Source organism: Capricornis sumatraensis, chromosome 23 (genome assembly GCF_032405125.1).
Source record: "Capricornis sumatraensis isolate serow.1 chromosome 23, serow.2, whole genome shotgun sequence".
NCBI classification, from domain to species: Eukaryota; Metazoa; Chordata; class Mammalia; order Artiodactyla; family Bovidae; genus Capricornis; species Capricornis sumatraensis.
The window spans coordinates 37337243-37365062 of record NC_091091.1 but is presented as its reverse complement, the minus strand read 5'-3'; the positions used below and the strand labels follow the sequence as shown (position 1 = coordinate 37365062).

General features: G+C 43.5%; 1 protein-coding gene across 1 annotated transcript; it reads right to left on the bottom strand.

Moving 5' to 3' along the window:
- Positions 1 to 234: 234 nt before the first annotated feature.
- ENO4 (enolase 4) lies at positions 235 to 27820 on the bottom strand. Its single transcript, XM_068961653.1, has 14 exons — positions 27656 to 27820; positions 22703 to 22831; positions 21611 to 21801; positions 18517 to 18662; positions 16634 to 16803; positions 16403 to 16534; positions 14573 to 14626; positions 10477 to 10533; positions 9040 to 9207; positions 6833 to 6958; positions 5309 to 5504; positions 3651 to 3718; positions 2976 to 3093; positions 235 to 939 (listed from the first exon to the last, which is right to left on the bottom strand). Exons 1-14 carry the CDS (start codon positions 27818 to 27820, stop codon positions 818 to 820), a joined length of 1842 nt encoding a protein of 613 aa, XP_068817754.1. The 3' UTR covers positions 235 to 817.

Sequence of the window (27820 nt, the reverse complement as noted above, 5' to 3'; positions counted from 1 at the left end):
CGTATCATTTTTAATCACCTACTAGATGCTATAATAAAAATAATTATGCATTTAATGGCTTTAAGAGTATTTATTCATTCACTGAATGAATAAATTCAGTGTTTACTGAATTTATACTCATTTATTTTCTCATTTAGACTCATTCCAAAAAGGCTCTAAGGAGATTCCCCAGAGATATAAATGATAGATGAAGAATTAAAATTTAGAAAGAGGTGGGAATCAGAGAAAAGGGATTTGAGGGTAGGAAAGTTAGAGGAAGCTGTTTGGCTCTTAAAACAATATGTGAAACTCCCACAGTTTTGCACGAGGTTGGCTATAAAACTGTGTGTGTGCTTTCTATATGGATATTTAAGATAAAAAGAGAAGATGTATACCTTTTCCTGGCAGAGAAAGCTCCCAGTGTAAAAGATGTTTGCTTTTAGAGATGTTCTGACTAGTAAAGTATGAGGTGTTTGAACTGAGTGTGGAGTTGGTGGCAAAAATATTGGACTATTCTACTGCGTCATGACCCCTCCCCCTCAAATGGACATACATGAACATGTGCAAGACAGTTTTTCCCTGAACCAGAGCATGAGCATGTACAAACAGGATCCCCACAGCAGTGTGACAGCTGGAAGACAGGTTCACAGGTATAATTTCAGGCAAAATACTATCTCTGTCTTTCACCAAACAGTGAACGTAAAGGAAGAAAAAGCACACGAGTCAGTGAAGTTTTTGGAGCAAAAGCAAAATGAAGATTTCCTCCAGGTCAATCAGTCTAATAGTCTGAGTGGTGTGGCTGTCAGCTGGGGTGTGTGCAACCCCGGTGGGAAGATGCTCAGAGTTTGGCGTGTTCCTCCACAACCTCTGTGGGGAAGATGGGCTCAGGGACCTCGGGCAGCTCGCCAGCCTTTTCAGCTTCCTCATTCCAGTAGAAAAATGTGTGTTCTTCATTGAAGCCTATTAAAAAATGACAACAATAAAGTTTACTAATTCAGTGGCTGCTTTCTTTTTTTTGGCTATGTGACATGTGGGATCTTAGTTCCCTGACCAGGGATCAGACCCATGCTCCCTGCATTGGAAGCACAGGGTCTTAACCAGTGGACCAGCAGGGAAGCCCCTGGTTCCAGTTTTTATCTTCGTTACAGGATTTAAAGGAGAGCAGCTTCAGAACTGTCCAGAGGTGTCACACCATTAGAAAGGATTCTAGAACTGCCAAAAAGCGGGCCTGTCATTGGTTATACGTTAGCTGCAATATATTCTGTTCAGTTTGCGTTGTATCCTTAGACAACATTCTGGAACGTTTGGTGTACAGCGGACTTTGGGCAGAGGCTGAGCAGCATAGGATAAGAGGAAGATGAACTGGAGGGAAGGCCAGTGCTCTTCATGAGACAAATCATTGCCAACTAACTATTCCAAGGTCAGCCTCTGTCGGCTTAGACTGTTGCACTCAGGTCCCCATAGCAGGAACACTGTTTTAAGGGCTGAGCTTTTGCCAAGATTTCCTACGCAACCTCTCAGTGGAGTGGTTTGCTTTTCCAGTTTTTTTGGTCCCCCTTCACATGTATTGACCACTGCCAATTCAGCAAAATCCTCATTAATCTGTTAATCCATTCCGGAATGCTCAGGGGCCGGCACTGTCACTAGGGAGGAGCTGGGCCTCCGGTCACTAGAGTCCTTTTTGTTGCCCCGAAGCAGCTGTTCCCCTTGCGGTGAAGTCTGGTTGGAAATGTGATCAGTCATTTAGGGAATCTAAAGCTTCCACGAGTCAGGATGACAAAAATTAATCAGACAATAGGTAGGAGCCATATAATTTTACCCATTTGAAAAAAAAGCCCTCATGTTACACACTAAATAATACGAACTTTTGACTGCCCTTACATGACTGAGACATAGTCTCCCCATTATATCTTTTTTTTTCTATAAATCTTAGGATGTGTGTCAAGGTCATTACATATGTTAAATGTGACAAAGTTATAGTTACTATTTCTACTGGTCCCTGAAAAAAGTGCCTATATTGAGTAGGACTTCCTTGCTTCTCCACAATACTTTCTGTAATATATCTATCTCATTCAAGAGTTACATTTATGGCAGTGGCCGGCCCCCAACCTTTTTGACACCAGGGACTGGTTTCGTGGAAGACAATTTTTCCATGAACCAGGGGGAGGGTGGTGAGGGGATGGCTTTGGGATGATTCAAGTGCATTACATTTATTGTGCACTTTGTTATTAATTACATCAGATCCACCTCAGATCATCAGACATTAGATCCTGCAAGTTGGGGACCCCTGGCCTGATTTATGGTAACAAGTATGTCAGCACTACTTAAATAACATCCTTTTTTGCAGTATGTTAATTCCATTTTACAATGCAAATAGTTTTAGAATTTTGCAAAGACAAGTATTAGTCTCTTTAAACGTCTTTGCATGCTTGCTTTTGGCTGTCACAGTGATACATAAAGAGTAAAAATGCATATTGGGGGTTTTCTCTCCAGGTAGCTGGTACATAAGCTGCTTCTATCCATGCAGATTTACAAAGTTTGATGTCATAAATGACTGGTTCATTTCTCTTGAGACTAGTCTTCCCAAGGTACATTAACTTAACATGCTGTCTACTTAAGACAAATTGTTGCCAAGAACCACCAGGGAAACATCTGTCTTTAACTTTCTTGGGCTGTGCAGAGAAACCTTAAGTATAATTTGGACCATAACAAAAGGTAGGCTTGGAAATTCCAATCAATTAAGTCTATTGAAAAGCATCACACAGCCTATTCATCAAAAAAAAAAAAAGGGCGAGAGTTTTAAACATTCAGGTAAACAGATAATCCATTAAGAAAACAAGGCACATTGTGGCGAATGCCATCCTGGTTTTGTCAGCACTTGTTTATAGTCTTTGGATTCCCCTGCCCGCCTGCTGAGCGACTTCTATTCCTCCCTCTCCCAATCTTTGTTCTCTTATTCATGGCTAAAAGAAAACAAAGCAGAAAGCAGCACATACCCAGTGTTCCATTCTGGCCAAGTTCTTCCTCTATAGTAAAGAGGCGGTTGTACTTGGTCACCCGTTCGCCACGAGAAAGACCTCCCAACTTGATAAACCGGACACCAAGTCCAACAGCCTAAAGGGACGAGGAACAGCTTATTTTAAATGGAGTCATATTTTGCTAAACTAAACTCTTTAGGGAGAAGGGACCCACACACTGTCCCTGTGTGTTTTGGTTTTACTCTCCTAAGTCAGTTTCTCATCTTACATGTATAAAGCGGCCTTGAAGTCAGTTTCTCACCTTACATCAGTAAAGCGGCCTGCTTACAAGCCGAGAAGACTCAGCGGTACAGAGATAGTGTGACTGTACATCAGATGCTATCCTAGTCATGTGAGTGTGCTGACTTTAAAATAAGAATACTCTGGCCTTTATCACTTCATTTTAGGAGGTAAGATTGCAAGTGTACACCCCAGTCATTTAAGTATGCTCATCATTTTCCCAGGACTTCAATTTTTCTTGTTTTTAAAAGTTCAAAGATTAGCTCTTTGCAAAAGGCAGCTGTCTGGGAGGAAGCAAATCTTTCATAAAAGGTTACATGACTTTGTCTGCCAAAGTCCACCGCTCTGAAACACCATTTCATGATAAAAGCAGTGTTTTGGCAATTCTGCAATGGACTGGTTTTTAGCACTTACCAAATCAACAAGGCTGTCATCAGATGACTCTCCTTCTGTGCTTCCAAAGACAGTGATGAGCTTCTTACCTGTAAGCAGAGGAATTCTTTTCATTTTAGATGGTATGAATCTAATCAGCAGATACAAGCCTCCAGAATAAAACTTTAAAGTCTGCCAGAGGTTTAAAACTGTGAAGAGTCAATTCGTTGACCATCTGAGAATTCTAACCCGTACATTTGCATTTCTAGTACCCTGATTATATCTGTGTAGATAATGAACATTAAATGAATGCTACGCTTGATCGAATCTAAGATACCCTCGATTGTAAGAGGCACCATTATTACCACTAAAGAAGAAAAACGCTCAAGTTAGATTGACACATTTCTCAGACCACAGCTGTAAGACAATCATCCATGTTCAATGTAGAAAAATGTGCATCTTAGAGTCAAAATACAAGTAAGTACAAGGGCATCATATGCCTAAATAACAGATTTCACAATTCATGTAAAATTTTGTTCAAAGGAAAACTGTCTTTCTGAATGTTGACTTATTAGAAGAGCAGTGTTAACAGTACTTAATCAATCACGTTTAAAGATCTCAAACTCCCTTAAAATTTGCTAAAGCCCACAAAGACTGCAATCCAGAGTTCTTCCTGTGGTGACAGTGTTGTGTCTTACAGGCAGGAGTTACAGCAGTGATCTGGCATGGAACAGAATGTCTGCCAAGTGCCAGGCCCAGGGAGAAAGGCCAGGCCCGGGGCGTCACTCCCACCACCTGCAAGCCACCCTGCCTGGGCCCTAGACCGGGGCAGGCTGCAGGCGAAGGGACCACAGGCATTTCATTCCATCTGCTGCCACCAGCCCAAGGGCCTGGCTCCCAGTCTCCATCTGAGTCTTGCACCAGCTCTAAGACTAGCCTTCTGCTTGGTCCCTGAGATCCACTCACGATACTCATGTTTCCGGCCCTGTGCATAAGTGAAGAAGACTCCCAAGAACACCCTGGAAAAGGAGGCAACAAGAAGATGAGACAGTTGGATAGCATCATCAACTCAATGGACATGAGTGTGATGTCTGGGAGATAGTGGAGGACAGGAAAGCCTGGGCTCTCAAAGAGTCAGACCCAGCTGAACAAATTGTGGCTAGTTACTACAGTTGAAAATATGGGATGAGAAAGATTCAGAGTAGCCAGTGAGGGGTGGGGAAAATTAGGAAAAGGCATCTGAAGAGGTTTCATTTAGGTCAAGAAGACCTGAAGGATCAGGACTAGTTAGTCAACTAAATGGTACAGGGCAAAGCATTCTAGGCTGAAGGAACAGCATGTTCCAAGACCTGTAGGTCGTAAAGAGCTTGAAACTTTTGAGGAACTAAAAAAACCCAGTGTGGGCTAATGATTGAAAAAAAAAACAAATCACTGTGGTGTCCTGTGAAACTGAGAGAACAGCAGCCTCAGCCATGTGTTTGTGGTAGCCCTCCCTGAAAGGGGCGACCTCCTGGGTGCGGCTGTTCTTAGAACATTATGAACTGAATCAGTAGTAAGGTACATTTTGCTATTTAGCACCAAATCACTCACAAACGGCTGGGGTGTTTTTTTCTTCCAAGATGGATTCCATGCTTTTTAGTGCCTGATACACTGTGTATTTAAGTTCATAATGAGTCTTTCAGGTCTGTATTTCCACTCACCGTCAATGAGATTGGTTATTTCCACCAGGTCCAACATCGTGGTCTGGTTTGTGTGTTTTATGATCAGCCCGCTGTATTTGAGGATGCTGATGCTGCCCTCCTCTAGCAGTTTAGAGATGCTTTTGGATGCGGTGCCTGCAATTATGTAACACCTGGTACCAAGAGCATTATAGATGCTGTCCCACTGTTCAGAGTCCTGGGTGGATATTTAAGAATTGGTCATTACAGTGAACGGAGCATCATCACAAAACAACAGGAATCATATAGTAGACAATCAAAGTTAGACACCTTTCTGAGATATACAAGCTAGGGGTTTGGGGGGAGTTGTTTGTCATTTGCATTTTTCAGCTGAATGCTGCTTGTACCACAGCCACACAAGTTAATAGGCTTCGTGGAATAGAAACCTAAAGTGATTAAATTTGAGCTTAAAGATATAATGAATAAAACGTTAATACACATTAAATGCTTTTCTCCACGTTGATTCTGACATCCTCCAAGCACAGGCTTTTCCCACCCACTGTGTTATCCACAATGCTGCTAAAGACTGGCTGGTTGGAGGATGTTAATGTTATTTCTGGTAAAAAGACAATGGAAAGAAATGAGCCTGCAGGGCTGTAGACCCTCATTCCCAACACCCTTATTTTTAATTGGTGAGACCACCAAATGAAATGAGATGCTTATTTAAATAGTAATATACAGTCTTCCCAGCTGTTGTACTAGAGTTCCACCTGTCCCATTAGGACAGACAATACAGGTGCATCTTATCACATTAAAAAAGAGCTGTGGCCAGAGCCTAGGGACAAGAAGCAGAAGATAACATCTGGTGGGATGCAAGATCTGGGCTCAGCATCTTCCACAAGTGCTGGGATGCAGCCTAGGCTGTGAAAGGAAAGATGGGACTCAGAGAGCCTGGGGCACCAGTAAGATCCAGCTCTCTTTCTGTCCCTCAAATTTTAATAGCTGAGTTATCTCAAAGAGGATATCTGCTCACTATATCTAATGGCTCTCAAGTTCATAAAATCAAGAATGTAAGTTTTGAAGTTTAAGTGGGTTAGGAAGAGAGATAGTTGTAGGCACACAGACAATCCTTGTTGGATGTGTGAACAGGTCAGAAAACCCCAATATCTTAAATCTTTTAAAGAATTTTTTTTTAATGTCTATACATGTGTAGTAACTGAATTTAGGTTAAAAAACATTTGGCCTAGTTGAAGTTCTGTTTCCATGAGCACTTGGAAATGATGTGTGATTAACCTACTGAAGCCCCAGCCAGCACAGCAGGCTCGTCTGCCATCACTTAGGCTGCTGGTAAACACACAAGTACTCTGAAGTGCTGGGGAATACGTGTTTTATCCCGCAGATGGGCACACTCCTAGGTAATTCTGTTTCTGCTAGTCATTTGCCCGGCATTTTTCTCATAAATGCCCAAATAAAATATCCCAGCCCAAATTACATTTCAAATCTACAGATCGAAAAGAATGAGACTTTGTTCTGTTTTATTATGAAATTCAAGGTGAATCCCGTTACCTCCTTCCTGAAAGGATCAATTAAGGCAATAATTGAAGGGAACTTGTTGATCAGATCCACATACAGGTCAACCATCTCAGCTGCATTTTTGTAGGTCCCCATCATCACTTCATACTTTCCTTTACTCTGATAAGTGAAAAGAAGATATTAACGGCTGAATGATGAGTTCTTCCAACATTAAAGATGCAATTCAACTTCATTTTCATTCATTTCATATAAAAGACTGCGGGTTATTTTCAGGCCACCCTCACACGAGAAATCTGTGCCTTTTACTTTAAATATCTGTTAAATATCAACCTGAGAAAATCAAGTCATTTCTCTGGATGCCCCATACAGCTCTTCCCACGGACTTCAGATGAAACCTTCTGCACAAAACAACTGCCTGCAGAGTAGGAGAGGAGTAATTCCTTACGTCAGTTTTAGGATGTGATGCCAGATACCTGGGTGCTTGGAAGATGGGCAATCACATAAATTCATAAACAGAATAGCAGTGCAAACCTGCCTACTCACTAGAACTACCATTGTTCAGCTCACAGTGAATGAATTTAGCTTGTTTCCTTTACTGTGAATATTTTAAATTTGAAGGCAGGGCTAGACTTTTGAGATATGAACAGTCAATATGAAACGTAAAGAGACTTAGGTGAAAGCAAGCAGGCATGTCCTAGTAGTAACTATTGTTTTGGAAGTGGAATTCTAGTGTAGCCTGTTCATCTGAAGTCTGGAATGCCCCCAGGTACTTTCATACTGGAGTGAACGGACCTGGAGAATTTAGTATGATGTCTGTAAACACAGCACTCTTATGTCCAGTTCAAATCTGTGTCCAGCAGTGGTACCTGGGGCATTTGGTATGGGGAGGGAGGTGGAGTGCACCAGAATGACTCTGATTTACTAATGCCTTCCTATGGCTGCTAACAGAATGGATTCCATTAGAATTAAGCAGGTTCCTAAGAACTCCATCATTGAAGAGACTCTGTACTTTTTTCATGTTAAAAAGTGGTTAAGAATGCTTAGTTTCTATACTGCAAAACTTATACAATCTTGTCTTGTCAGAGAGGAAATGCTTTGAACTGACTTTTTCAGTGACTTTGAACTAACATAAGAATTATTATCTGCTATCTAGCTAATGCATTTTACCTAATATAAGCAATAAATATCCAGTCTCGTTAGCGCTAGCAGTCAGTATATTCATAGTTCATGGTATACGTTGTAGATGAAAACATGCAATTATTTTTCTTAATGGTATGCCTAGGAACCAATCATTATGTGAAGAATAGAAAATTACCTTAAACATTCTTTTCTGTGCTTAGTTTCTTTAGAAAACTAAAAACTTTAGAAGTCAGCTGATACTTAGGTTTCAAATATACTATTCAAGATTTCCTTTGAAGTAAAAAATTAGAATTGCAAATTAAAGTGGAATCCTATTTGGTCATGTCCCCTGAATTTGACATTAATTACCATTACTAATTATTCTCCAAAAACTTCAATAACTTGGAAATACTTTTTATATTTAAAAAGTGAGTCACCAGCAAAAACTCCAAGAACCATGTGTCTAGAAGAGCTTGTCAAGTCATAGTTACAATTGACTCACTTTTTATGCTTGACCAATTCAGCATTCATCAACCAAATGAATGTACTCAGCAGAACATACCAATTTGTTAAATTATTTTTCAGCAGTTCTCATGATTTCAATGTAAGCAATCCATTTAGTCACTTTTATTACAGAATTTCTCTATATAATTATTATGACATTTCCTGTTAATATTTAAAGGTATATGGTTATGTTATTATTGTCCATCAGAAAAAGACTGTAGGCTTCCCTGATGGCTCAGATGGTGAAGAATCCATCTGCAATGTGGGAGACCTGGGTTCGATCCCTGGGTTGTGAAGATCCCCTGGAGAAGGGTATGGCAACCCACTCCAGTGTTCTTGCCTGGTGAATCCCCACGGACAGAGGAGCCTGGCGGGCTACAGTCCATAGAGCTGCACAGAGTTGGACGCAACTGAGTGACTAAACACAGCAAAGCACGTTGTCTGGTCATTAGCTAACCTGGCTTTCCCAACTCCATTTATATCTGGACCCTTCCATGATATTACTTGAAAAAATAGAATTTGTTTGGAAATATAAACAGATAGGCTCCTCTTTTGAGTTCTAATTTAAAAATAATGGGACCGAAACAAAAGGCAAAAACTCTGGAGTGGAAACTTACATAGTCCATCAGCTCATGTGCAGCACAGTTGATGGCTAGATGCAGGTTCGTTCCCAATTCTAGCCCCAGGTTCGCACAGATTCCTTGTATGAGGAGCAGTGGCTGCTCTATAGTGTCGTAATTAATGGTCAAACAGCCAAGATGGGACATCTTGCTGGTGATCTGCTGCTGCAGGATCAAGAAAACCACGCATGTGAATATAACACGCTAAGGTTCTTGGAGCTTCTGGTGGTTGGCAGTTAATAACCAGACTCAGCTCTACAAACACAAGGTCCTCTGACTCTCCGTTCACCTTGTCCTAGTTCCCGCTCATGTCTGCATGACCTCTGGGCAGAAAAGTGTTCTGCAGTATCTGGGAACAGTTTTCTTACTCCCGAGGTTTTCAAGTTTGACCTGGGAACACACTCCTCTCTCTTTAGTTGCCCATGTCATCTCTCTATTGGCTCTGCCACTGAACACAGGCTGACCTGAGCCATGACTACCAGGCTGGTGAGTCTTCAGTCTGTCCCTATAAGTGTCTGTCCCCCCTGTCCCTAACTCTGCCTTCTTCCTCTAGGCCTGCTCTTTCCTGTGTCCCAATTTCCTTTAGAAGGATGTAACTGTTAAAAGGCCACCTGATGCAAAGAACTGACTCACTGGAAAAGACCCTGATGCTGGGAAAGATTGAAGGCGGGAGGAGAAGGGGATAAGAGAGGATGAGATGGTTGGATGGCATCACCGACCCAATGGACATGAGTTTGAGTAGGGTCCGGGAGTTGGTGATGGACAGGGAAGCCTGGTGTGCTGTAGTCCATGGGGCCGCAAAGAGCTGGACACAACTGAGTGACTGAACTGAACTGTTCAAAGGGCTTCTCTGGTGGTTCACACAGTAAAGAATCCTCCTGCAATGCAGGAGACCTGGGTTCGATTTCTGGGTTGGGAAGATCCGTGGAGGAGAGTAGGACAACCCACTCCAGTATTTTTGCCTGGAGAATCAGCATGGACTGAGAAGCCTGGCAGGCTACAGTCCATGGGGTCTCAAAGAGTTGGACACGACTGACTAAGCACAGTGCAGCAAATCTGTAAAAATGTTTTAAAAAATGTAACTCTTCAAGGAAGGTTTTAAAAAGGATGGGCAACTCCAGCTGAAAGGACACAGCACAGAGGATGCACAACAGTGGAAGAAGGTGTGAGGACCCAAATGATCTTGGGGAAAGATCAAAGTCTGAGATTTCAGTGGGCCAGACGATTGCAGGCAGTGGTGGCCCAGCAGCCTGTTACCGGAGAGGCAGGGATGGAATGATATTCCAGCTCTGGGGGCTGGCCACCTAGGTCCCAGTCACCATGCAATTTCTGTTTATGTGAGGCCTGGTCCTAGAGCAGAGTGACTATGGGAGAGGGGAGGGGGCGGGGAATAAATGACCTGTCATACAGAGTGTGGGAAATGCATTTACTTACTTGGCCTCTTTTGCCTCCATCGTGACTTTTTTTCGTCTCTGGCTTTGGAGGAGGGGACTGTGGGACAGAAGATAAAGATATGTTACTCGGGATTTTCAGACACGTCTGTGGCAGCAGGCAGAGCTTTTGGTCCTCTGACCTGGCAACTGCTTTGGGGCCAAGCTGGTCACGCTGCACGTCTCTCTCTCTCTCTCTCACACACACACACACACACATGGGTGATGCCAACCACTCTTTAACTTCATAAACCTCGAACCATTTCTCAAAATCAGGTACATGTTCCCTTTCATTCATTCTTACATTGTGTCTTTGATCACATGTGTGGGGTATGGGTATACATGTTCATGCATTTTTACTTATATAAGTAAATATTCCCTCATCATGTCCTGACTCCTGCTGTGTTCAGGAATTCTTTTTTACAGGAGGGTATTAAGTCCCCTTCTTGTCCATAAGGAATAACCCCAGTGTGGGATTTGCTTTTAAAGGCCCAACATATTGTTTTAAATATTCTTATGGTGCAAACACTCTCACCTACAGGATAGGTTTGACTTTCGCAAATAGCTGATGGTCATTAAATCTGCTGGATCTGATGTATGTAATGTCATGTGATACTAAAAGCAAAGCAAATTACCAATGATACGCTCCCACAGTTTGCAGTATTGACAGCACACTGTAACATGGATTTAGCCTTTTATAGGATGCACTTTGGGACTTCCTTGGTGGTGCAGTGGACAGAAACCTGTCCGCCAATGCAGGGGACGTGGGCTCGATCCCTGGTCCAGGAAGATTCCACATGCCACAGAATGGCTAAGCCCATATATGCCACAACTACTGAGCCCGAATGCTATAACTGCTGAAGTCCATGTGCCTGGGCCCTGTGCTCCGCAACAAGTTCAGTTCAGTTCAGTCGCTCAGTCATGTCTGCCTCTTTGCGACCCCATGGACTGCAACACGCCAGGCTTCCCTGTCCATCACCAACTCCTGGAGCTTGTACAAATTCATGTCCAAAGAGTCAGTAATGCCATCCAACCATCTCGTCCTCTGTTGTCCCTTTCTCCTCCTGCCTTCAATATTTCTCAGCGTCAGAGTCTTTTCTAATGAGTCAGTTCATTGCATCAGGTGGGCAAAGTATTGGCACTTCAGCTTCAGCACAACAAGAGAAAGCCTGTGCAAAATCAGCAAAGACCCAGCACAGCCATCCCCCCAAAAAGACGACACACTTTAATGCCCAGCAGTTATTGCCTCTATAAGCGGGGGCGTGTTTGTCAAGAATCAACAAGGTTCATACTCAAGTATACACAAATACAGAAGTCATCCTGCTTCTTTTCACTGTGGAGTCAGCTGAGCTTTCTATCCCTTGGTATTAATAAAAATAATATAGGAAGCGAAGTGATGTGCCAAGAGAGACAGCGAGACACACACACAGCACTGGCTCAGGAAGCTGTGATCTAGTGATGGCACATAGTGAGATGCAGGTAACAACCAGGAGGAAGGCGGTGTGATGGGGAGTGCAGAGCTGAAGGGGACTCGGAAGAAGCGGATACCTGGTGGGCGGGGGGAACGTGGGAGTGCCGAACCCTCCAGGTAAAGAGCAGCATATTCGTGGCCCAGAGCTGAGCAAGGGCAAAAGCCGTTTTGCAGCCATGGTACTCTTGATACTTTGACTGGGTGATCCTCTGCTTGAAGGGCGGCCTCGTGCACTGTTGGATGTGTAGCCGCATCCCTGATCTCAGCGTTCTAGATGCCAGGAGAGCCTCACACTGGGACAACCCAGAACGTCTCTGGGCATTGTCAATTGTGCCTTTGGGCAAAGTCACTCCCCACTAAGAACCACTGCTTTAGAAGAACACAGTGATACATTTTATTTTGTCAAAATATTGAAAAAGAAAAAATATCTCTATGACTTCATAAAATACAGTTAAAAAGGCAGGCAATGTGGTAGAGGAAATTAGGTATTGTAACATGTAGAAAGGATTGAAACCTTTATTACAGAAAGAATTCCTAAATTATCAGTAAAAGATGAACACAAAAAGGGTAAAGAAATAAAGCATCTGCAGAGATTTGTGCAGAATTTTATATGATTTTAAATACAAATCATGCTATATACTTGTATGTGTGATATTTGTGTGTGTTAATACAAAACAAAGGCTAGAAGACCACACTCAATTTTTAACAGTGGTCAGCTCTCGAGATGGAACTGGAACTGAGGGTGGTGGTGAGTGTGGGGTCCAGGCAGGTGGAGTTAGCACAGGGGTGGGGTGGGGGGGACTGGCTCTACCAGAATTTGAATTTTAATAAGAACATGCATGATCTACTTGTATAATTAAAAATAAACTGTATAATTAAAAATTTGAAAGTCAGGATGACTGCAGAAAGCTTAAATATCCTGAATCTCTAATATTCTAAGCTGGGTCTCCTCCACCTGCTCTGACAGCCACCACCACTAGGCACTGCTCAGGGCTGGGTCAGCTCTGAGCACACTGCATATAGTAAACTTGTATACTCCTCAAAATGTGTCATATCCATTTTGTGGGCGAGGAGCCTGAGGCAGAAATGTTATGTAATTGGCACAAGGGCCCACAGCTGGTAAAGGGGCAACGCAAAAGGCAAGGTGAGGGTTAACTTGTCCAAGTCTGAATCTCTGCAGGCTGGTCACCTATAAGGAAGTTGGCCTCCTGGAAATCACCCTGGAAACTGGCTCCAGTATGAATATGTGAAAGTGTTAGTCACTCAGTGGTGTCTGACTCTTTGTGACCCCTTGGACTATAGCCCACCAGGCTCTTCTGACCATGGGATTCTCCAGGCAAGAATACTGGAGTGGGTAGCCAGGTGCTTAAAGCAATTCTGATCAACTGTAGGGCATGGGCGCCAGCCACCTGACCCCATCACTGATTCAGTGCTGGCAAGACTGCACTGGAGCCAAAGTTCCTTCACATCATATTGAGATGGCATCTTGGCCCCCATCCTGCAGGAGAATCAGCTAGTGCGTCCTAATCATGTAGTTTAGAAGCCTCACACTATGTAACTGTGGGCTCAGGATTGGATCCTGGAACAGAAGAAGGACGTGAGTGGAAAAATCAGTGAAATTTGAATAAAGTCTGGAGTTCAGTTAGTAGTAACGTAGCCTTTTGGTTTCTTAGTTATGATAAATGTGCTTCGGTGATGTATCCTGTTAACCCTGGGGGAAACTGGGGTGAGGGGGTATTTGGGAACTCTCTGCACCGACTCTGCAGCTTCTCTATAAATGCAGCATTATTCCAAAGTTAAAGACAAGGATTGGGCCCCTCAGCCTGTGCCCTGGGCACGACCCTAGTCAGAACATGACTGTACATTCCTGCATCTGAACACGTATTCCTGATGCATCCGTGCACAGAGATGCACTTTGTGGACACAGTGGAGGAAGGAGAGGGTGGGACGAATTGGGAGGGTAGCATTGAAACATACACACGACCATATGTAAGATGGCTAATAGGAGGCTGCTGTATAACACACGCAGCCCAACCCGGTGTGCTGTGACAACCTAGAAGGGTGGGATGGGGGTGGCATGGGAGGGAGGCTCTACAGGGAGGGAATATATGTATACTTATGGCTGATTCACATTGTTGAATGGCAGAAACCAACACAACATTGTAAAGCAGTTATCTTCCAATTTAAATTAAAAAAAGAATACGATGGAACCACCTGGTTCCTCTACAGCTGCCCTCATGCAGCCTCTGTGACATCTCCCCCCAAGTCTTCTCAGTCAAGGGTACTTATTTGCCCAACACTGGGATTCTGAGCAGGCACATGTGACCGTGCCTTCACCATCATACCAAGTGGCCTCTCATGATCCTAGGGGCCAAGTCTTTCCCTCATAATCTTCGCACAGGGCCAGCTGCCTCAGAAATCAAAATGAGATGATTAAATTCCATTAGAAACTGGCCACATAGCCAATGAGGGAACATATGAGCTTGGGTCATGGTTGAAACCCAAAGAAGATGAATACGTTTTCCTATCTGTAGCAACAATATTGATCATGTTGCATATGAACTATAATTTTGACACCAGAAGGTAAATAAGCATCAGTTAGTACATACCATATATACTCTTTACATACCATTTCAATTGCTTTGTTGATCTGTTTCTGAATTTCCAGAAGCATCTCCACACCCTGTAAGCAGAATAACCGTGATTTTCCACAACTGCCTGATAGCTCAGTTGATAAAGAATCTGCCTGCAATGCAGGAGACCCAGGTTTGAGCCCTGGGTCAGGAAGATCCCCTGGAGAAGGGAAAGGCTACCCACTCCAGTATTCTTGGGCTTCCCTTGTGGCTCAGCTGGTAGAGAATCCGCTTGCAATGTGGGAGACCTGCGTTCGATCCCTGGGTTGGAAAGATCCCCTGGAGAAGGGAAAGGCTACCCATTCCAGTATTCTGGCCTGGATAATTCCATGGGCTGTATAGTCCATGGGGTCTCAGAGTCGGACACGACTGAGTGACTTTCACTTCACACTTCACAACTGCAGTCTAGAATTTTAAATATAAACACTTACACCACACATGAATATTTCTAACTCAGAATATTTGTAGGGTCTTTGATTAGACATCCTGGATAGTGAATTACATATGGCCTACAATATCAGAGGGTTAAATGCTAATTTCAACTCTCCATTTTTATTTGGGTGAAAATGAATGAGAGGCTCTTCCTCCTTATCCTCTCTTCACTGTTCAGAACTGGCTGGTTTAGTTGGTTGAGTCACGTTAACTTCACTCTCTTTCATGGTCTCCTGACCAACCTTCTTGCAACACATGTCGCAGGTCATCAAGGGCTTCTGCATGGGAGTGTTTGAATTAGTATAAATCCACTGTCACTTAGAAAGGGGGAGGATGTATTCTGCTGAGGTGGGATCTGCATATGGAGACAAGATGAAGAATGGCATGCCAAACACTCTGGTACCCAAATAGCACAACAGATATTAACTGAAGGGAAGATCCTGGCACCAGGATCTGCACGGGATCTGACAGATGGTGCGCCAGATATAAACCCGAGTCTTCCAAAACTGATATAAGTGAGGTAATGCCTATTTCCCTTAAAAAAATAAAAAGAATTCTTTATCATAAAGAAATCATCTTGAGATTAAAAAAAAAAATTTTCACTAGGTTGGATAAAATATCAGTCACTATGTTGCCCAGAGGGGATGGAGCTTCCTGTCCTTTTCCTGTAAACATCCACTACAGAATATGAATGCTTAGTTCTCCCTAATGCCTAATTGGCAGAATATTTCATGAAGATATAAAGAGGTGTATTGACTCATTTACGCCACTGAAGAACAGTTAGGCACTGACAGACCTCTGAGTAGTAAACATGCCACTTAGGATTCCTTCCTTCCATATTCCATAAACATGCACTAAACCTCTCTTATGTGCCAGGCAATCTGCTAGGCTCTGCAGTTCCTACTTAACAGAAGGGCTCCTATGAAAGTGCCAGCTTTCTCTTGCTGCAGCCATTGTGCATAGACTAGTAAATAAAGATATCTCAGTTGCCCCCAAAGAACATCCTTCTAGCACTCTCAAGGCTTCTCTCTGAGCCTCTCAGTTCATTTCAGTCGCTCAGTCATGTCCAACACTTTGAGACCCCATGGACTGCAGCACACCAGGCTTCCCTGTCCATCACCAACTCCCGGAGCTTGCTCAAACTCAACTGTGATCCTCTAGCAGGAGTCAATATTATAAAGAGCCGGAGATCCAAGGTGATCTAAATGTGATCCCCTTTCATTTGTGGTCTTGTTTTCTTTCCGCTTCCCTAATTTCCTAAATTTTTTTCTCATTTTTAATTTAATTCCTTTTCCATTGGTATCATAAGCCTTGGGGGCATCCACTAAAAACTTACTAATGATGAAGTTTTGTTTTTTTTTAAAGAAAAGGTAGTTTGAGATAATGTAAGGTACTTGTTTAGCTGTTAATCCAGGATGGGGTATACAGATCACTTCTTTCATCAAATTCAGCTTCCCAGGTGATGACTTCCCACAGCTGACCAGCGACACCATCAGAAGAGGTATAGTTAGCTTTTCTGGCTGTTCCTGAAATGGGGGTGGGGGGGGGCAAGAGGAAATGAGAAACATGGTTCATTCGTATTAAGACACTCATGGTCCTTGTAAAGGTGTGTAATGGCCACTAACCTGGTGGTGCTTCAATAATGCAATGTTCAGGTAGAGAGGATTATTGTCCAGCACAGCACTGGTTTTGGCAACGGCCAGTGACACAGCCCCTATGGCCATGCTGCCACAGAGGACAGGCTCAGGAGGTTCTGCAGGTATAATTGGTTTTTCTGCAGAAGTCTCCATCCTTCCTGAAAAAAAAAATTTGATAAAAGATTGCTTTCCAGAAAGCAGAAGTGTGACTATGATAAAACTGTATTTTTCAGTGTTTTACTTACAGATGCAAAGGCTGAAAACTGAGGCTGGGAAGAACATATTCACCACTTCCACCCCCGAGAACTTTCTGTCTGATGTCACTACTCTCTAACGTCCAAACAGTCCTCAGCCATGGATTTTGCCGAAGACATTTTAGAATATTCAGTATTAACTCCTTCCACAGTCATATAAGGTAGAAATTGTTATCTCATCTAAATGAGGGCGCAGGCTTAAAGACTTTTCCCACATCCAGCAGAACGTGAATTTAAGGAGAGCATTTGGACAGTCTCTGAATTCCAAACCCTTTGTTTTTCTATGTTCCACCATCACTCTTTCATACCCAGCTTTTTGTTGAACATCTCATGTGTATATCTAACTGGTTATCTTGCTTGCCAGCCCCAAGTGGATGTCTTTTTCTATGAGGAATTCCTTCCAGATCTAACCATCCACTCAGAATCCCCAGCCATCTTTCACCCTCATATACTCTCAGCCACTTAGTCTGATCAGGCACCAGAGCGTCCATAATAAATCTATCGTTCCCCTCCTGTTCTCTGCTTTCCCACAGCTGCTGACCTGAGTCAGGTACGTAAGGTAAGTGGAGTCAGATGTGTAAGCACCCAGCACACATTAAACGTTTAGCAAATTACGGTTCCCTCCTACTTTTTCTCGTCTTACATTCCAAGTTCTATCAGTCAAAAGAAACCACCAAATGAACACCCACTGGTGGTCTCTACCTATGATTCAGCAGCAGCCATCCCCACCTTCCAGAACATTCGTCTAACAAGACTTTTCTGCCTTGGGCAACTCTCCTCCTCTTTCTGGACCTCAGCATCTGAATCTATGAAATAAGTGACCTTGTCTTCATGATCTCTTTGGTCTATGGTTCTGGTGGTTTCTTACTCAATGGAATCCACACTCATCTGGTATTTAGTCTATTCCCAGCATCATGCTAGGAACTGGCAGTTCTAACTTGAATGAGGCATGATTCATGCCTTCAAGGAGCATGTTGTAATTGGATGGACATACAAAACACTGTTACAATACTAGCAGCAGCTCTGGAATTAATATATTAGAGGAACTGAGGTGAACAGTATGTTGGAAGGCGTGGAGCAAAGGGCCATGATAACTTCAATTATATGCCTTAAAATGGCAAGGTCTTCCAAAGAAAGTTTTCCTTAATATGTTACCTGGGACTGCAGAAATGTTGGTTATGCATATCAAAGGATACCATTAAATTTTAAAATATGGAGTGGCTTTCTGATGAGCTAATGGGAAATTTGAGAAGCAGTTGAAGGTCTCCATGTCATCCCCCGCCGCCACCCTCTCTGCCCTTCAGCAGAGAGTACTGTTCAGAGTACTTTGTCCAAAGTATTGTTCAGAGTCATTTGCTTACTAAGTGCTTACATCTGGGTAAGAAATATTTTTTATCTTACAAATAAAAATGCAGGGCAAGATGGGGTAAAACCATGCTGACCTAACATTGTAGCTTCAAGTAAGGAAATGGCATGGAGGATGGATGGTACCTGGTGGGAACCCAACCCAGGTGTGCAGCAGAGAGACCTGAACTTGAAAATGCAGTCCAAGCTTCAGCCTTTCTTCCCCCACATTTGTTACTTATGGTTGGTTCTACAAGATGATAAGCCACTGACCTTGCTTTTGTCCTTTTTTCTTGGATGGAGGTGGAGGAGGAGGTGGTGGTAGCAGCAGCTGGGGTGAAAGTGCTGTTGAGTCTCCTAGGTTCTTTTCCAATTCTTTTCTCTCCTTATCTTCTTGTACTTTATTTTCATAGAATGTCCTTAACGTCAAGAAAGTATGAGATTATTTAGGAAGATCGCTTGTAACTTTGGTCACGTTTTAGTGCTGACCCTAAAATATTTCAGTAGCTAACTCTGCTTTTAAAGCTACCTAAGAAAAAATCTGCTTCAATTTCCAAGACTGAAAAATGACACTGTTATAAAACCGTGTTCAAGAACTGAAAATCATTTTGGCCTGGAAATAAATGTATAAAGATTTCGGGTGCTCATTTTAAAAATTATCTGAGCCCTGTTTATTATTTTTAAAGTAAAATTTGAAGAAATAATTTGATTAAGGACTACTGGATTTTCTTTTTGAATAAATGACCATCAGACAAAAAATGAGGCAAGCATAGACAGTGAAATACATAGCACTATATGCAGGACTAACTTTTTTTTAAATTTGAGGTGAGTGCTTAAAATGAACAGCTAAAAATTTTTTGGTAACCCCAACTTAGGTACCTCTAAATAAAATTTCAGCTCCCTGGAATAAAAAGAGGGTAAAAATTTCCAGAGACAAAAAAACAACAAGCCAAAATAAAAAAAAGATTTGGGAATCAAATTTCCATCAGATGCTGGTGGGGCTGTGCCTTTAAAGTAATGAAAGAAACAGATTTCAAATGAGAATTCTATACTCAGCTAAACAGTCAAACATGAAGGCAAAATGCTAACATTTTCACATGTAAGAATACCCTTACAAAAATTTATATCCCAAATACTCTTTTCTCATCCTTACTTTAAAATATATATATATATATTTATTTATTTATATTTATTTATTTTGGCTGTTCAGTTCAGTCACTCAGTCGTGTCCAACTCTTTGCGACCCCATGAATCGCAGCACACCAGGCCTCCCTGTCCATCACCAACTCCCGGAGTTCACTCAGACTCACGTCCATCGAGTCCGTGATGCCATCCAGCCATCTCATCCTCTGTCGTCCCCTTCTCCTGCCCCCAATGCCTCCCAGCATCAGAGTCTTTTCCAATGAGTCAACTCTTCGCATGAGGTGGCCAAAGTACTGGAGCTTCAGCTTTAGCATCATTCCTTCCAAAGAAATCCCACGGTTTATCTCCTTCAGAATGGACTGGTTGGATCTCCTTGCAGTCCAAGGGACTCTCAAGAGTCTTCTCCAACACCACAGTTCAAAAGCATCAATTCTTCAGTGCTCAGCCTTCTTCACAGTCCAACTCTCACATCCATACATGACCATATATGGATGGTCCGACGCTATGCAACACCATAGGTGGCAGCCCACCAGGCTCCATGGTCCCTGGAAAAACCATAGCCTTGCTGGGTCTTCATTCCTGTGTGAGTATTTTCTCTAGCTGCAGCAAGCGAGGGTGACTCTTTGTTGCGGTGTGTGGGCTTCTTGGGGTCACTTCTCTTGTTGCAGAGCACAGGCTCTAGGCACGCAGGCTTCACTACTCGTGGCTCTCAGGCTCTAGAGCTTGGACTCAGCAGGTGTGGGCTTAGTTGCTCGGCAGCATGTAGAATCTTCCCTGACCAGAGATCAAACTTGTGTTCTCCTGCATTGGTAGGAGGACTCTTATCCACTGTACCATGAGAGAAGCCTTCATCCTTACTTTTACAGGATGTAATCCAACAATTCAAGAAAGAGGAAGATATGGGATCCAGGAAACAGGAGAACAATGAAGGGATATCTTATGACATCGCTGTAGTAGGTCTGCTGCTGCTGCTGCTAAGTCACTTCAGTCATGTCTGACGCTATGCAACACCATAGGTGGCAGCCCACCAGGCTCCACGGTCCCTGGGATTCTCCAGGCCAGAACACTGGAGTTGAGTTGCCATTTCCTTCTCCAGTGCATGAAAGTGAAAAAGTGAAAGTGAAGTCGCTCAGTTGTGTCAGACTCTTCGCGACCCCATGGACTGCAGCCTTCCAGGCTCCTCCGTCCATGGGATTTGCCAGGCAAGAGTACTGGAGTGGGGTGCCATTGCCTTCTCCGAGTAGGTCTAGAGAGGAACAACTCAAAGATGGGAGATTTGGGAGGGAAAGTTCCAGGAAAAAAAGGAATGTAATGAAGTAGAAGGTATGACTAAGAGATTAGGAAAACAATTAAGGATATGTTAATAGCAAATAACACACAAAGAAGTGGAATAGCATTCAAAAACTGAAGGGCTACAATCCATAGGGTTATAAAGAGTCAGGCACGACTGAGCACGCACATGTGCATGCACGCACACACACACACACATGCTATTTATAAAAGACACAACTAGAACTCACACAAAATTATATAGCATTCAAAACCTGTAAAAAGCTATTCAAAAAAAGTTCATGACACAACTCTGATGCAAACTAAAATGTGAAGTTACACACAATTAAGCAAATGATAAAACTTAAAGAAAGAGAATCCAGTTGACTTTCTTTGGCCATGAGGACTGTGGCATTGATCTACACAAAAGGAAAAGTAATGTTAACCCACACGTGGTTGGGTTAGCTATGTGAACTGTGCTCACATAGCCATTCTTCCTTGGTTTGCACATTTTAGAGTCAACCTGTGGGCAAGGCCTGGAATATCTGGCTGTGTTTGGAGATCAGAACATAAGCAGCACCCACTGGGTCATACAAAAGGATAAGAGAGGCTCATGGGGATGACTCATGTGAGGAGGTACAGAGGGGAAAAAGATGATGTCTGAATTCTTCATCCTTTTCCACAGAAACTTTGAATCCTAGGAAAGCCCTATGCATAAAAAGAGGCCAAAAGGCCTTATGTAGCCTTACACAGTAAAAGTTTAATAAGAGGGTTTTCAGGAGAAAAACAACATTTTGTGCTGCATGTTGATGCTTTAGCATGTTTCCTAATTGATTTCCCAACTAGGAAGTCCTTCCCTATAGATAGGACACACCTGTTTCATTGGCAGGTGAAGTGGAAAGAAAATAGGTACATAATTATACTGGACACTTACGTTTCAAGGTTTCATACTTACCTGAGTACCTGATCCACCTCAGCCTGGTTGGAGGGCACCAGGCCATGGAGCTCCTCAGTGAGAGTTTTGTTGACCCACTGTACTGCGGTCCTGACAGCATCCACCCTTTCTAACTCCTCGGCTTCAACTAGCTCAGGTGAAGTGTTCTCGTGGGCTTCAAAGTGCGTCGCGATCACCACAGAACATATGTTCTGAAAACAATAGAAATGTGCTCTACATTTTCCCTGCCTTTCACAGGAAATAGGAAATTGAATGTATCCAACTTTAAGGTACATGATATTTTATCACCAATTTCAAAGAGAAAATAAGAATCTATAATTTTCATTGAGACATTTTTATAGCTATTGAAACACAGTGGAACCCGACTACAAGGAATGTTTAAAATTATTACCTTGTTAAAATACTCTTATAAAAACCTTACATTGAACTTCATTTCTATCATTGCCTCTCTCAAAAATAGCAAAAAGGAGACAGATTTAATCATAATTATTTTCCTGGATGACAATGAATTTTTCTTAATGTAGATCAGTCTACATATCTATAATTCTATGTAAGTGAGAGAGAGTCGCTTAGTCGTGTCCGACTCTGCAACCCCATGGACTGTAGCCCACCAGGCTCCTCTGTCCATGGAATTCTCCAGGCCAGAATACTGGAGTGGGTAGCCGTTCCCTTCTCCAGGGGATCTTCCCAACCCAGGACTCAACCCAGGTCTCCTGCACTGCAGGCGGATTCGTCACCGTCTGAGCCACCAAATTTATGTAAATCTTTATGTAAATACATGAATCTATAACCCTATCTGCAGATTATAGAACTCATGACATTAGCAGTGTCAGAGTTTTAAAACTATTTTTGCCCCATTTCATGTCTCAATCTTCAGATCACCTTCAGGTCTGTACCAACAGTGTGCATAATAAACCATCAGGGCAGATTGTATGATTCATGCTTTGGGTTCATAACTGCCTGCAAATACTGTATGTGTATTTCACAGACACTGAATTTCAAAACATTAATTTCCCACTATTTAGACAGTAAATGCTAATAAATGCAGTGGAGCCAAGACAAAGAGAAGAACAAGTTTAAGTTACTTCCTACCTTGGAAAAATTTTGAATGGTGCAGAATATTTCCACTTGGAGGGTTGGAAGCCCAAGTCCATCCAGCACATTTTTCCCCACAACTTTGCATATGGTGGGAGGTTTTGCAAGTTTAGAAAAGCAGTTTGCCTTCAACACACACACACATAAAAAAACACACAAAAATACCACATCTAATTTATCTTTGAAAGGTCATTCACATTTACTCTAGTTTCTAGTAAAGCTCTCTGTGAATGTCCTCATTCTGGGATTAGTCTAGCAGCTCTTTGGGAACATAAAGAGACTTGGATTTAGCCTCTGGTACATGGGGAAATTTGTCTATTGAACTCTCATGGGAAGCTCACAGGCATGTCTTTATTTAAAGGTCCTGGTTCATTCTTTATGGGCCCTAACCTATCCTTCCATCCAAGATGCTGAAGTCAATTGGCTTCTAGAAAACTGCGATGCATTCAAACCCAGGAAGCCTTAAGTGGGTTCATTATTATTCCTCCCCACAAGGCAGGTATTTTAAAAGGTGAAGACTTATACATTGGCTGTACTTCATTTACCATCAGTTCATGCATAGAACTACATGTTCAAAGAGGACTGTTGGAACCTAAGTGACAGCAGTTTCATTGATGTGGAAGAACAGAGGTCATTTGGAAGTTGATCCAAGAAACAGAAGAAAGAGAATGAAGCTGAGGGAGAAAATCCTCTCAAGGAGACTGAGTAAAAAGATTCAAGGGACTTCCCTACTGATCCAGGGGCTAAGACTCTGAGCTCCCAATGCAGGAGGTACAGGTTCCATCCCTGGTCAGGGAACTAGATCCCACATGCTGCAACTAAAATAAGATTCCACATGCCACACCAAAGACCCAGCACAGCCAAATAGATACAATAATAAAAATTAAAAGATTCACGACTGGGCCCCTGTGCAGAGGGCCGGAAGCTGGGAGGGAAGGAAGAGGGGTGAGAGAAGGCCCACCCCCTCACCCTCTTTTATCTTCAGACAGTATTCACTCTTTATTTCCACATAGCAGACTAGGCCTCTGATCTTTCAGTTCAAAATCCAATGACCACAACCTACCTAACTGGTCATCTCACATCCATCAGCAATGTGCCAGCACCGAGGTGGTGCCCAGCAGAGCTAAAGCAAAAGCCAATTTTCCAGCCATCCATGCATTTTCAGGATGATAGTTTGTATATGACTGTGCGTGCATGTGTGCTCAGTAGCTTAGTTGTGTCCAACTCTTTGCCACCCCATGGACTGTACCCGTGAGACTTCTCTGCACATGGGATTCCCCAGCCAAAAATACTAGAGTGGGTTGCCATTTCCTCCTCCAGGGGAATCTTCCTGACCCAAGGATCGAACCGGAGTCTCCTGAGTCTCTGGCATTGGCAGGCGGATTCTTTACCACTGCGCCACCTCGGAAGCCCAGGTATAGAGTAAGTATTAATATTTACTTACTCTATACCTGAGAAGAAAAATATTATCTAGTTTAACTTTTGTGTATTAGTGAGTTCAGTTCAACAAGTAATGAGCACCTACAATGTACCACATATTGTGTAAGGAGGGAAATGGAACTAACTTTTTAAAAATGTTTAGTATGTACCTTAAAGGAGTGACTTGGTCTTCTTTATCACTGTATCACATTCCACAGTGCCTGGTATATTTGGGATTCCATAAATTGATTCGTTGGAAAAGACCCTGATGCTGGGAGAGATTGAGGGCAGGAGGAGAAAGGGGTAACAGAGGATGACATGGTTGGATGGCATCACTGACTCAATGGACATGAGTCTGAGCAAACTCCAAGAGATGGTGAAGGACAGGGAAGGAAGGACTGGCATGCTGCAGTCCTTGGGGCTGCAGAGTCAGATATGACTTAGCAACTAAACAACAAGAACAAAATTTGAATCCTGCATACATTAATAAAGGCCAGACACAACCTGTCTAATGCAACCTTGGGCACTTTGTATACATTATATTATTAACTTCTCAAAACAACTCTATAAGGTGGTATCACCTCAGTTCTACAGATGAGCAAACTGAATTCCAGAGGGAAACCTGTCCGAGATAAAATAACCAATGTCTTCATTAACCAATGTCTTAAAATAACCAATGTTTAATGCTTTGTAACAGACTTAGTGGCTCAAGCCATCTACTTGCTCATGATTCTGCAATCTAGGCTGGGCTTAACTGGCCAATTCTTTGGTTGATCTTGCCTGGAGTCTCCTATACAGATTTAGTCATCTGTAGGCTTGATTCAATTCGGAGTACTCAAAATGCTTTCATTCATATGTACAGTGTCTCAGCCAGGATGGCTGGAACATCCAGGGGCTGCCAGGCCATCTGTCTTTCTCACAGTGTATCTGGGAGGTCTCTCACATCTGCTAGGGCCTCTCTCTACAGGATCTCTCTCTCTTTCACTCTCTCTAGCATGGCAATCAGATTTCCTTTCAGCATGACTAACTTCCAAGAGTATTCCAAGAGTACATCATGTCAGCCCTTACCAAACCTCTGTTTGCATCATACTTGCCAAGGTCCTACGGATCAAAGCAAGTCATAAGGCCACGACCCCAGTCAATATAGGAGGGACTTCCATAAGAGTGTTCATTCTGTTGGTGTGGTTCATTGGGGACCATCAGTTTAACAGTTCATTACTGCTACACAGCAGCAGAGCTAAGGGTCAAATCCAATCTGCCCGATTTCCAGTCACAAACGCTTAATCATAAGTTTTATGAAGGAGCAAATAGTATTGCTACTGCCCACAGGGATCTCTCCCTTCCCTGAATTCCTCTAATATGTAAGAGAAGCATGGAAGAAATGGCATTTGAGCTGGACACAGGAGGTTGTGTAGTATTCCACAGGCAGACAACAGGGAGAAGTTGAGGCAGATACTTTAGGTAGGGGGAATAGGATAAGTGAAGGGGAGGGAATTGGGAAACAACATTTTTTAAAAAGTCAGCGGGCCCATGTAGAGGAGCAGGGGAGGGAAGCATAGATAAGCCTGTGTACCAAAGTAGGGGCAAGCGCTGTGAGTCATACACACTAGAATGTGTTGGATCTTACTAAGCATGCAAGAGAGAACCACAGGAAGTTCTGAGTGAGAGAATGATGGTCAGATTTGGGATGAGGAACACTACTCCGGCAGCATTCGTGGGATGAACTTGATGGGGGAGGGGGAGAGACTGAGAATAAAGAGGGCCAGACCTGGGAGAGCAACTGAGAACTGGAGCAGCAACTGAGAAAATGAAATGGAGGTGCCTTTATGTCAACTCCTGAACATTCATCAAAGCCCGGGCCAAAACCCCCACATGCCACAGCCCACAGGGATATTGCCCACCCCTGAGTTTCTTTAACAAACCCACAGTGGTCTGTTCCTCAGTCTGGCACACAATTCTGTATTACCCTATCCATTACTCCAGTTATTTCATGTATCAGTGACCCTTGTGCCTAATTGAGGTATAAGTTCCCAAACAGCTGTATAAACCAAAGTTCTAGTTGCCTCATAGACTGGGAAGAGCATTACACTAGGGGCAAGAGTCCAAGTTTCCAGTTTTAACTTCTGCATTAATTCATTGTGAGACAAGAGCTTGGGGTCTTTCTAAAATGAGGAAGTTGGACTAGTTAACTTTCAAGAATTCCTCTGGCAAGAGACTGTGGAAAGAGAATGGAATTGGGCGCTGCGTTCACTTATTCATTGTGAGTGTCCACTATGCACTCTGCTAGGTACTAGGGACACAGACCTGGTTTGATTTCTGTCATTCACAATGTTCCTTGAGAAACAATTCTAAATTCACTGGGATACGGTTCCTTTATTTGTAATACGGAATCATAAGGTTTACTTCACCGTGGTCCTAGGGATGAAGTGATATCACAGTAACCACATAACAAGGTGCGTCGATAAACACCTCCCCTCCCCCCCATTTGATGTATTGGCCAAGACCGAAAAAAACAAATATTTGTGGAACATCCCCTATATTAACTTCCCTGACAAGATGTGCTTTTGAACCCTGTATACACATCGCTTCTTCACTGCACTTACATTCTCTGCTTGGTGTTGTCATTCTGCCTCACTGTAGTGCGAATCCCTACCAGTTCCAACCGTGATACCTTTCAGAAGGTGGGTGTTGGTTAGTACTTACGGGTTTGGAAGTGAGAAAACGCCTGCCTTTGTTTCAACTGCCCACGGCTTTAAAACTAAATATGCACCAGATGGTGCGCTGAGCAGAGGAGCTAAGGGGTGTGTGAAAAGGCGAACCCCCGCCCCGCCGCCCCCACCCCTCTCCACAGGAGCTCACAAGCTGCCTAAGGAGGGTTTCAATACAAAATAGGGGATGCTACAAGGCCGCTGCAAGACGATCAGTCCAGGGCGAAGGGGGGCAAGACTTTGATCTGAATTTGAAGTTTAGGTGCGAGCTGGTCAGGTGGGACGGGCATCCCCGGAGCGCACGCAGGGCCCACAAGTCAAGGAGCCGAGGTTTGAAATCGACCGAAACTTGAAAGCGATGGGAGCCTGCTGGGTACGAGGCCCCGGGGTGGGCTGAAGGCTACGCTGTAGTGAAAGCCAAAGGCGTTCGCTCCGTGGTCAAAAGGAGGCCGCTGAAGGTTGGTAAACTGAGCTATGAGGTATAAAGGACTGTGATTAAAGGAGATAACTGGCAGCCGGACAGGTCCGCCCCGAGGTAGTGAGGATGCCTGCCAGCCCCTGAGCTGTCGCGCCGTAGCTACAAATCCGCCCAGACCCCTCTTCCCTCCAGCAGTTTCCAGTCCACCACTTTCTCTCTCGAGATTCCTTTAGCCAGGTTTCCACTCCGCTTCTTCCCTTCAGGGTCCCGGCGCCGCGTCAACCCAGCCGGGACCCAGCGGCGGCGCGCGTGCGCGACTCTGCGGCGCAAGCGCCCCGCGTTGCCGCAGCGCGGGGCGGGGGGAGAGGGGCTGGAGGTAAGAGGGTTCTGGTCCCAGGTCCCTACCAGGTGCCCGTAGACGTCGGCAGGCTGGAGGTAGAAGGTGGAGTTGAGCAGCTCTTCCAGCCTGCGCGGAACGTCGTTCTCGCGGTAATACTCCATCGCCTGCTGCTTCAGCTTCTGCAGCTCTCTAGTGGTCCCACAGCTGCGGCCGCCGCCTTCTTCCCCCAT

Coding starts and splice junctions, on each gene's coding strand:
- ENO4 (XM_068961653.1), bottom strand. CDS start 27,820: ATGGGGGAAGAAGGCGGCGGCCGCAGCTGTGGGACCACTAGAGAGCTG. Junction 3,094..3,650: donor ATGACAGCCTTGTTGATTTG/GTAAGTGCTAAA, acceptor TCGTCCCTTTAG/GCTGTTGGACTTGGTGTCCG. Junction 940..2,975: donor TGGCCAGAATGGAACACTGG/GTATGTGCTGCT, acceptor ATTTTTTAATAG/GCTTCAATGAAGAACACACA.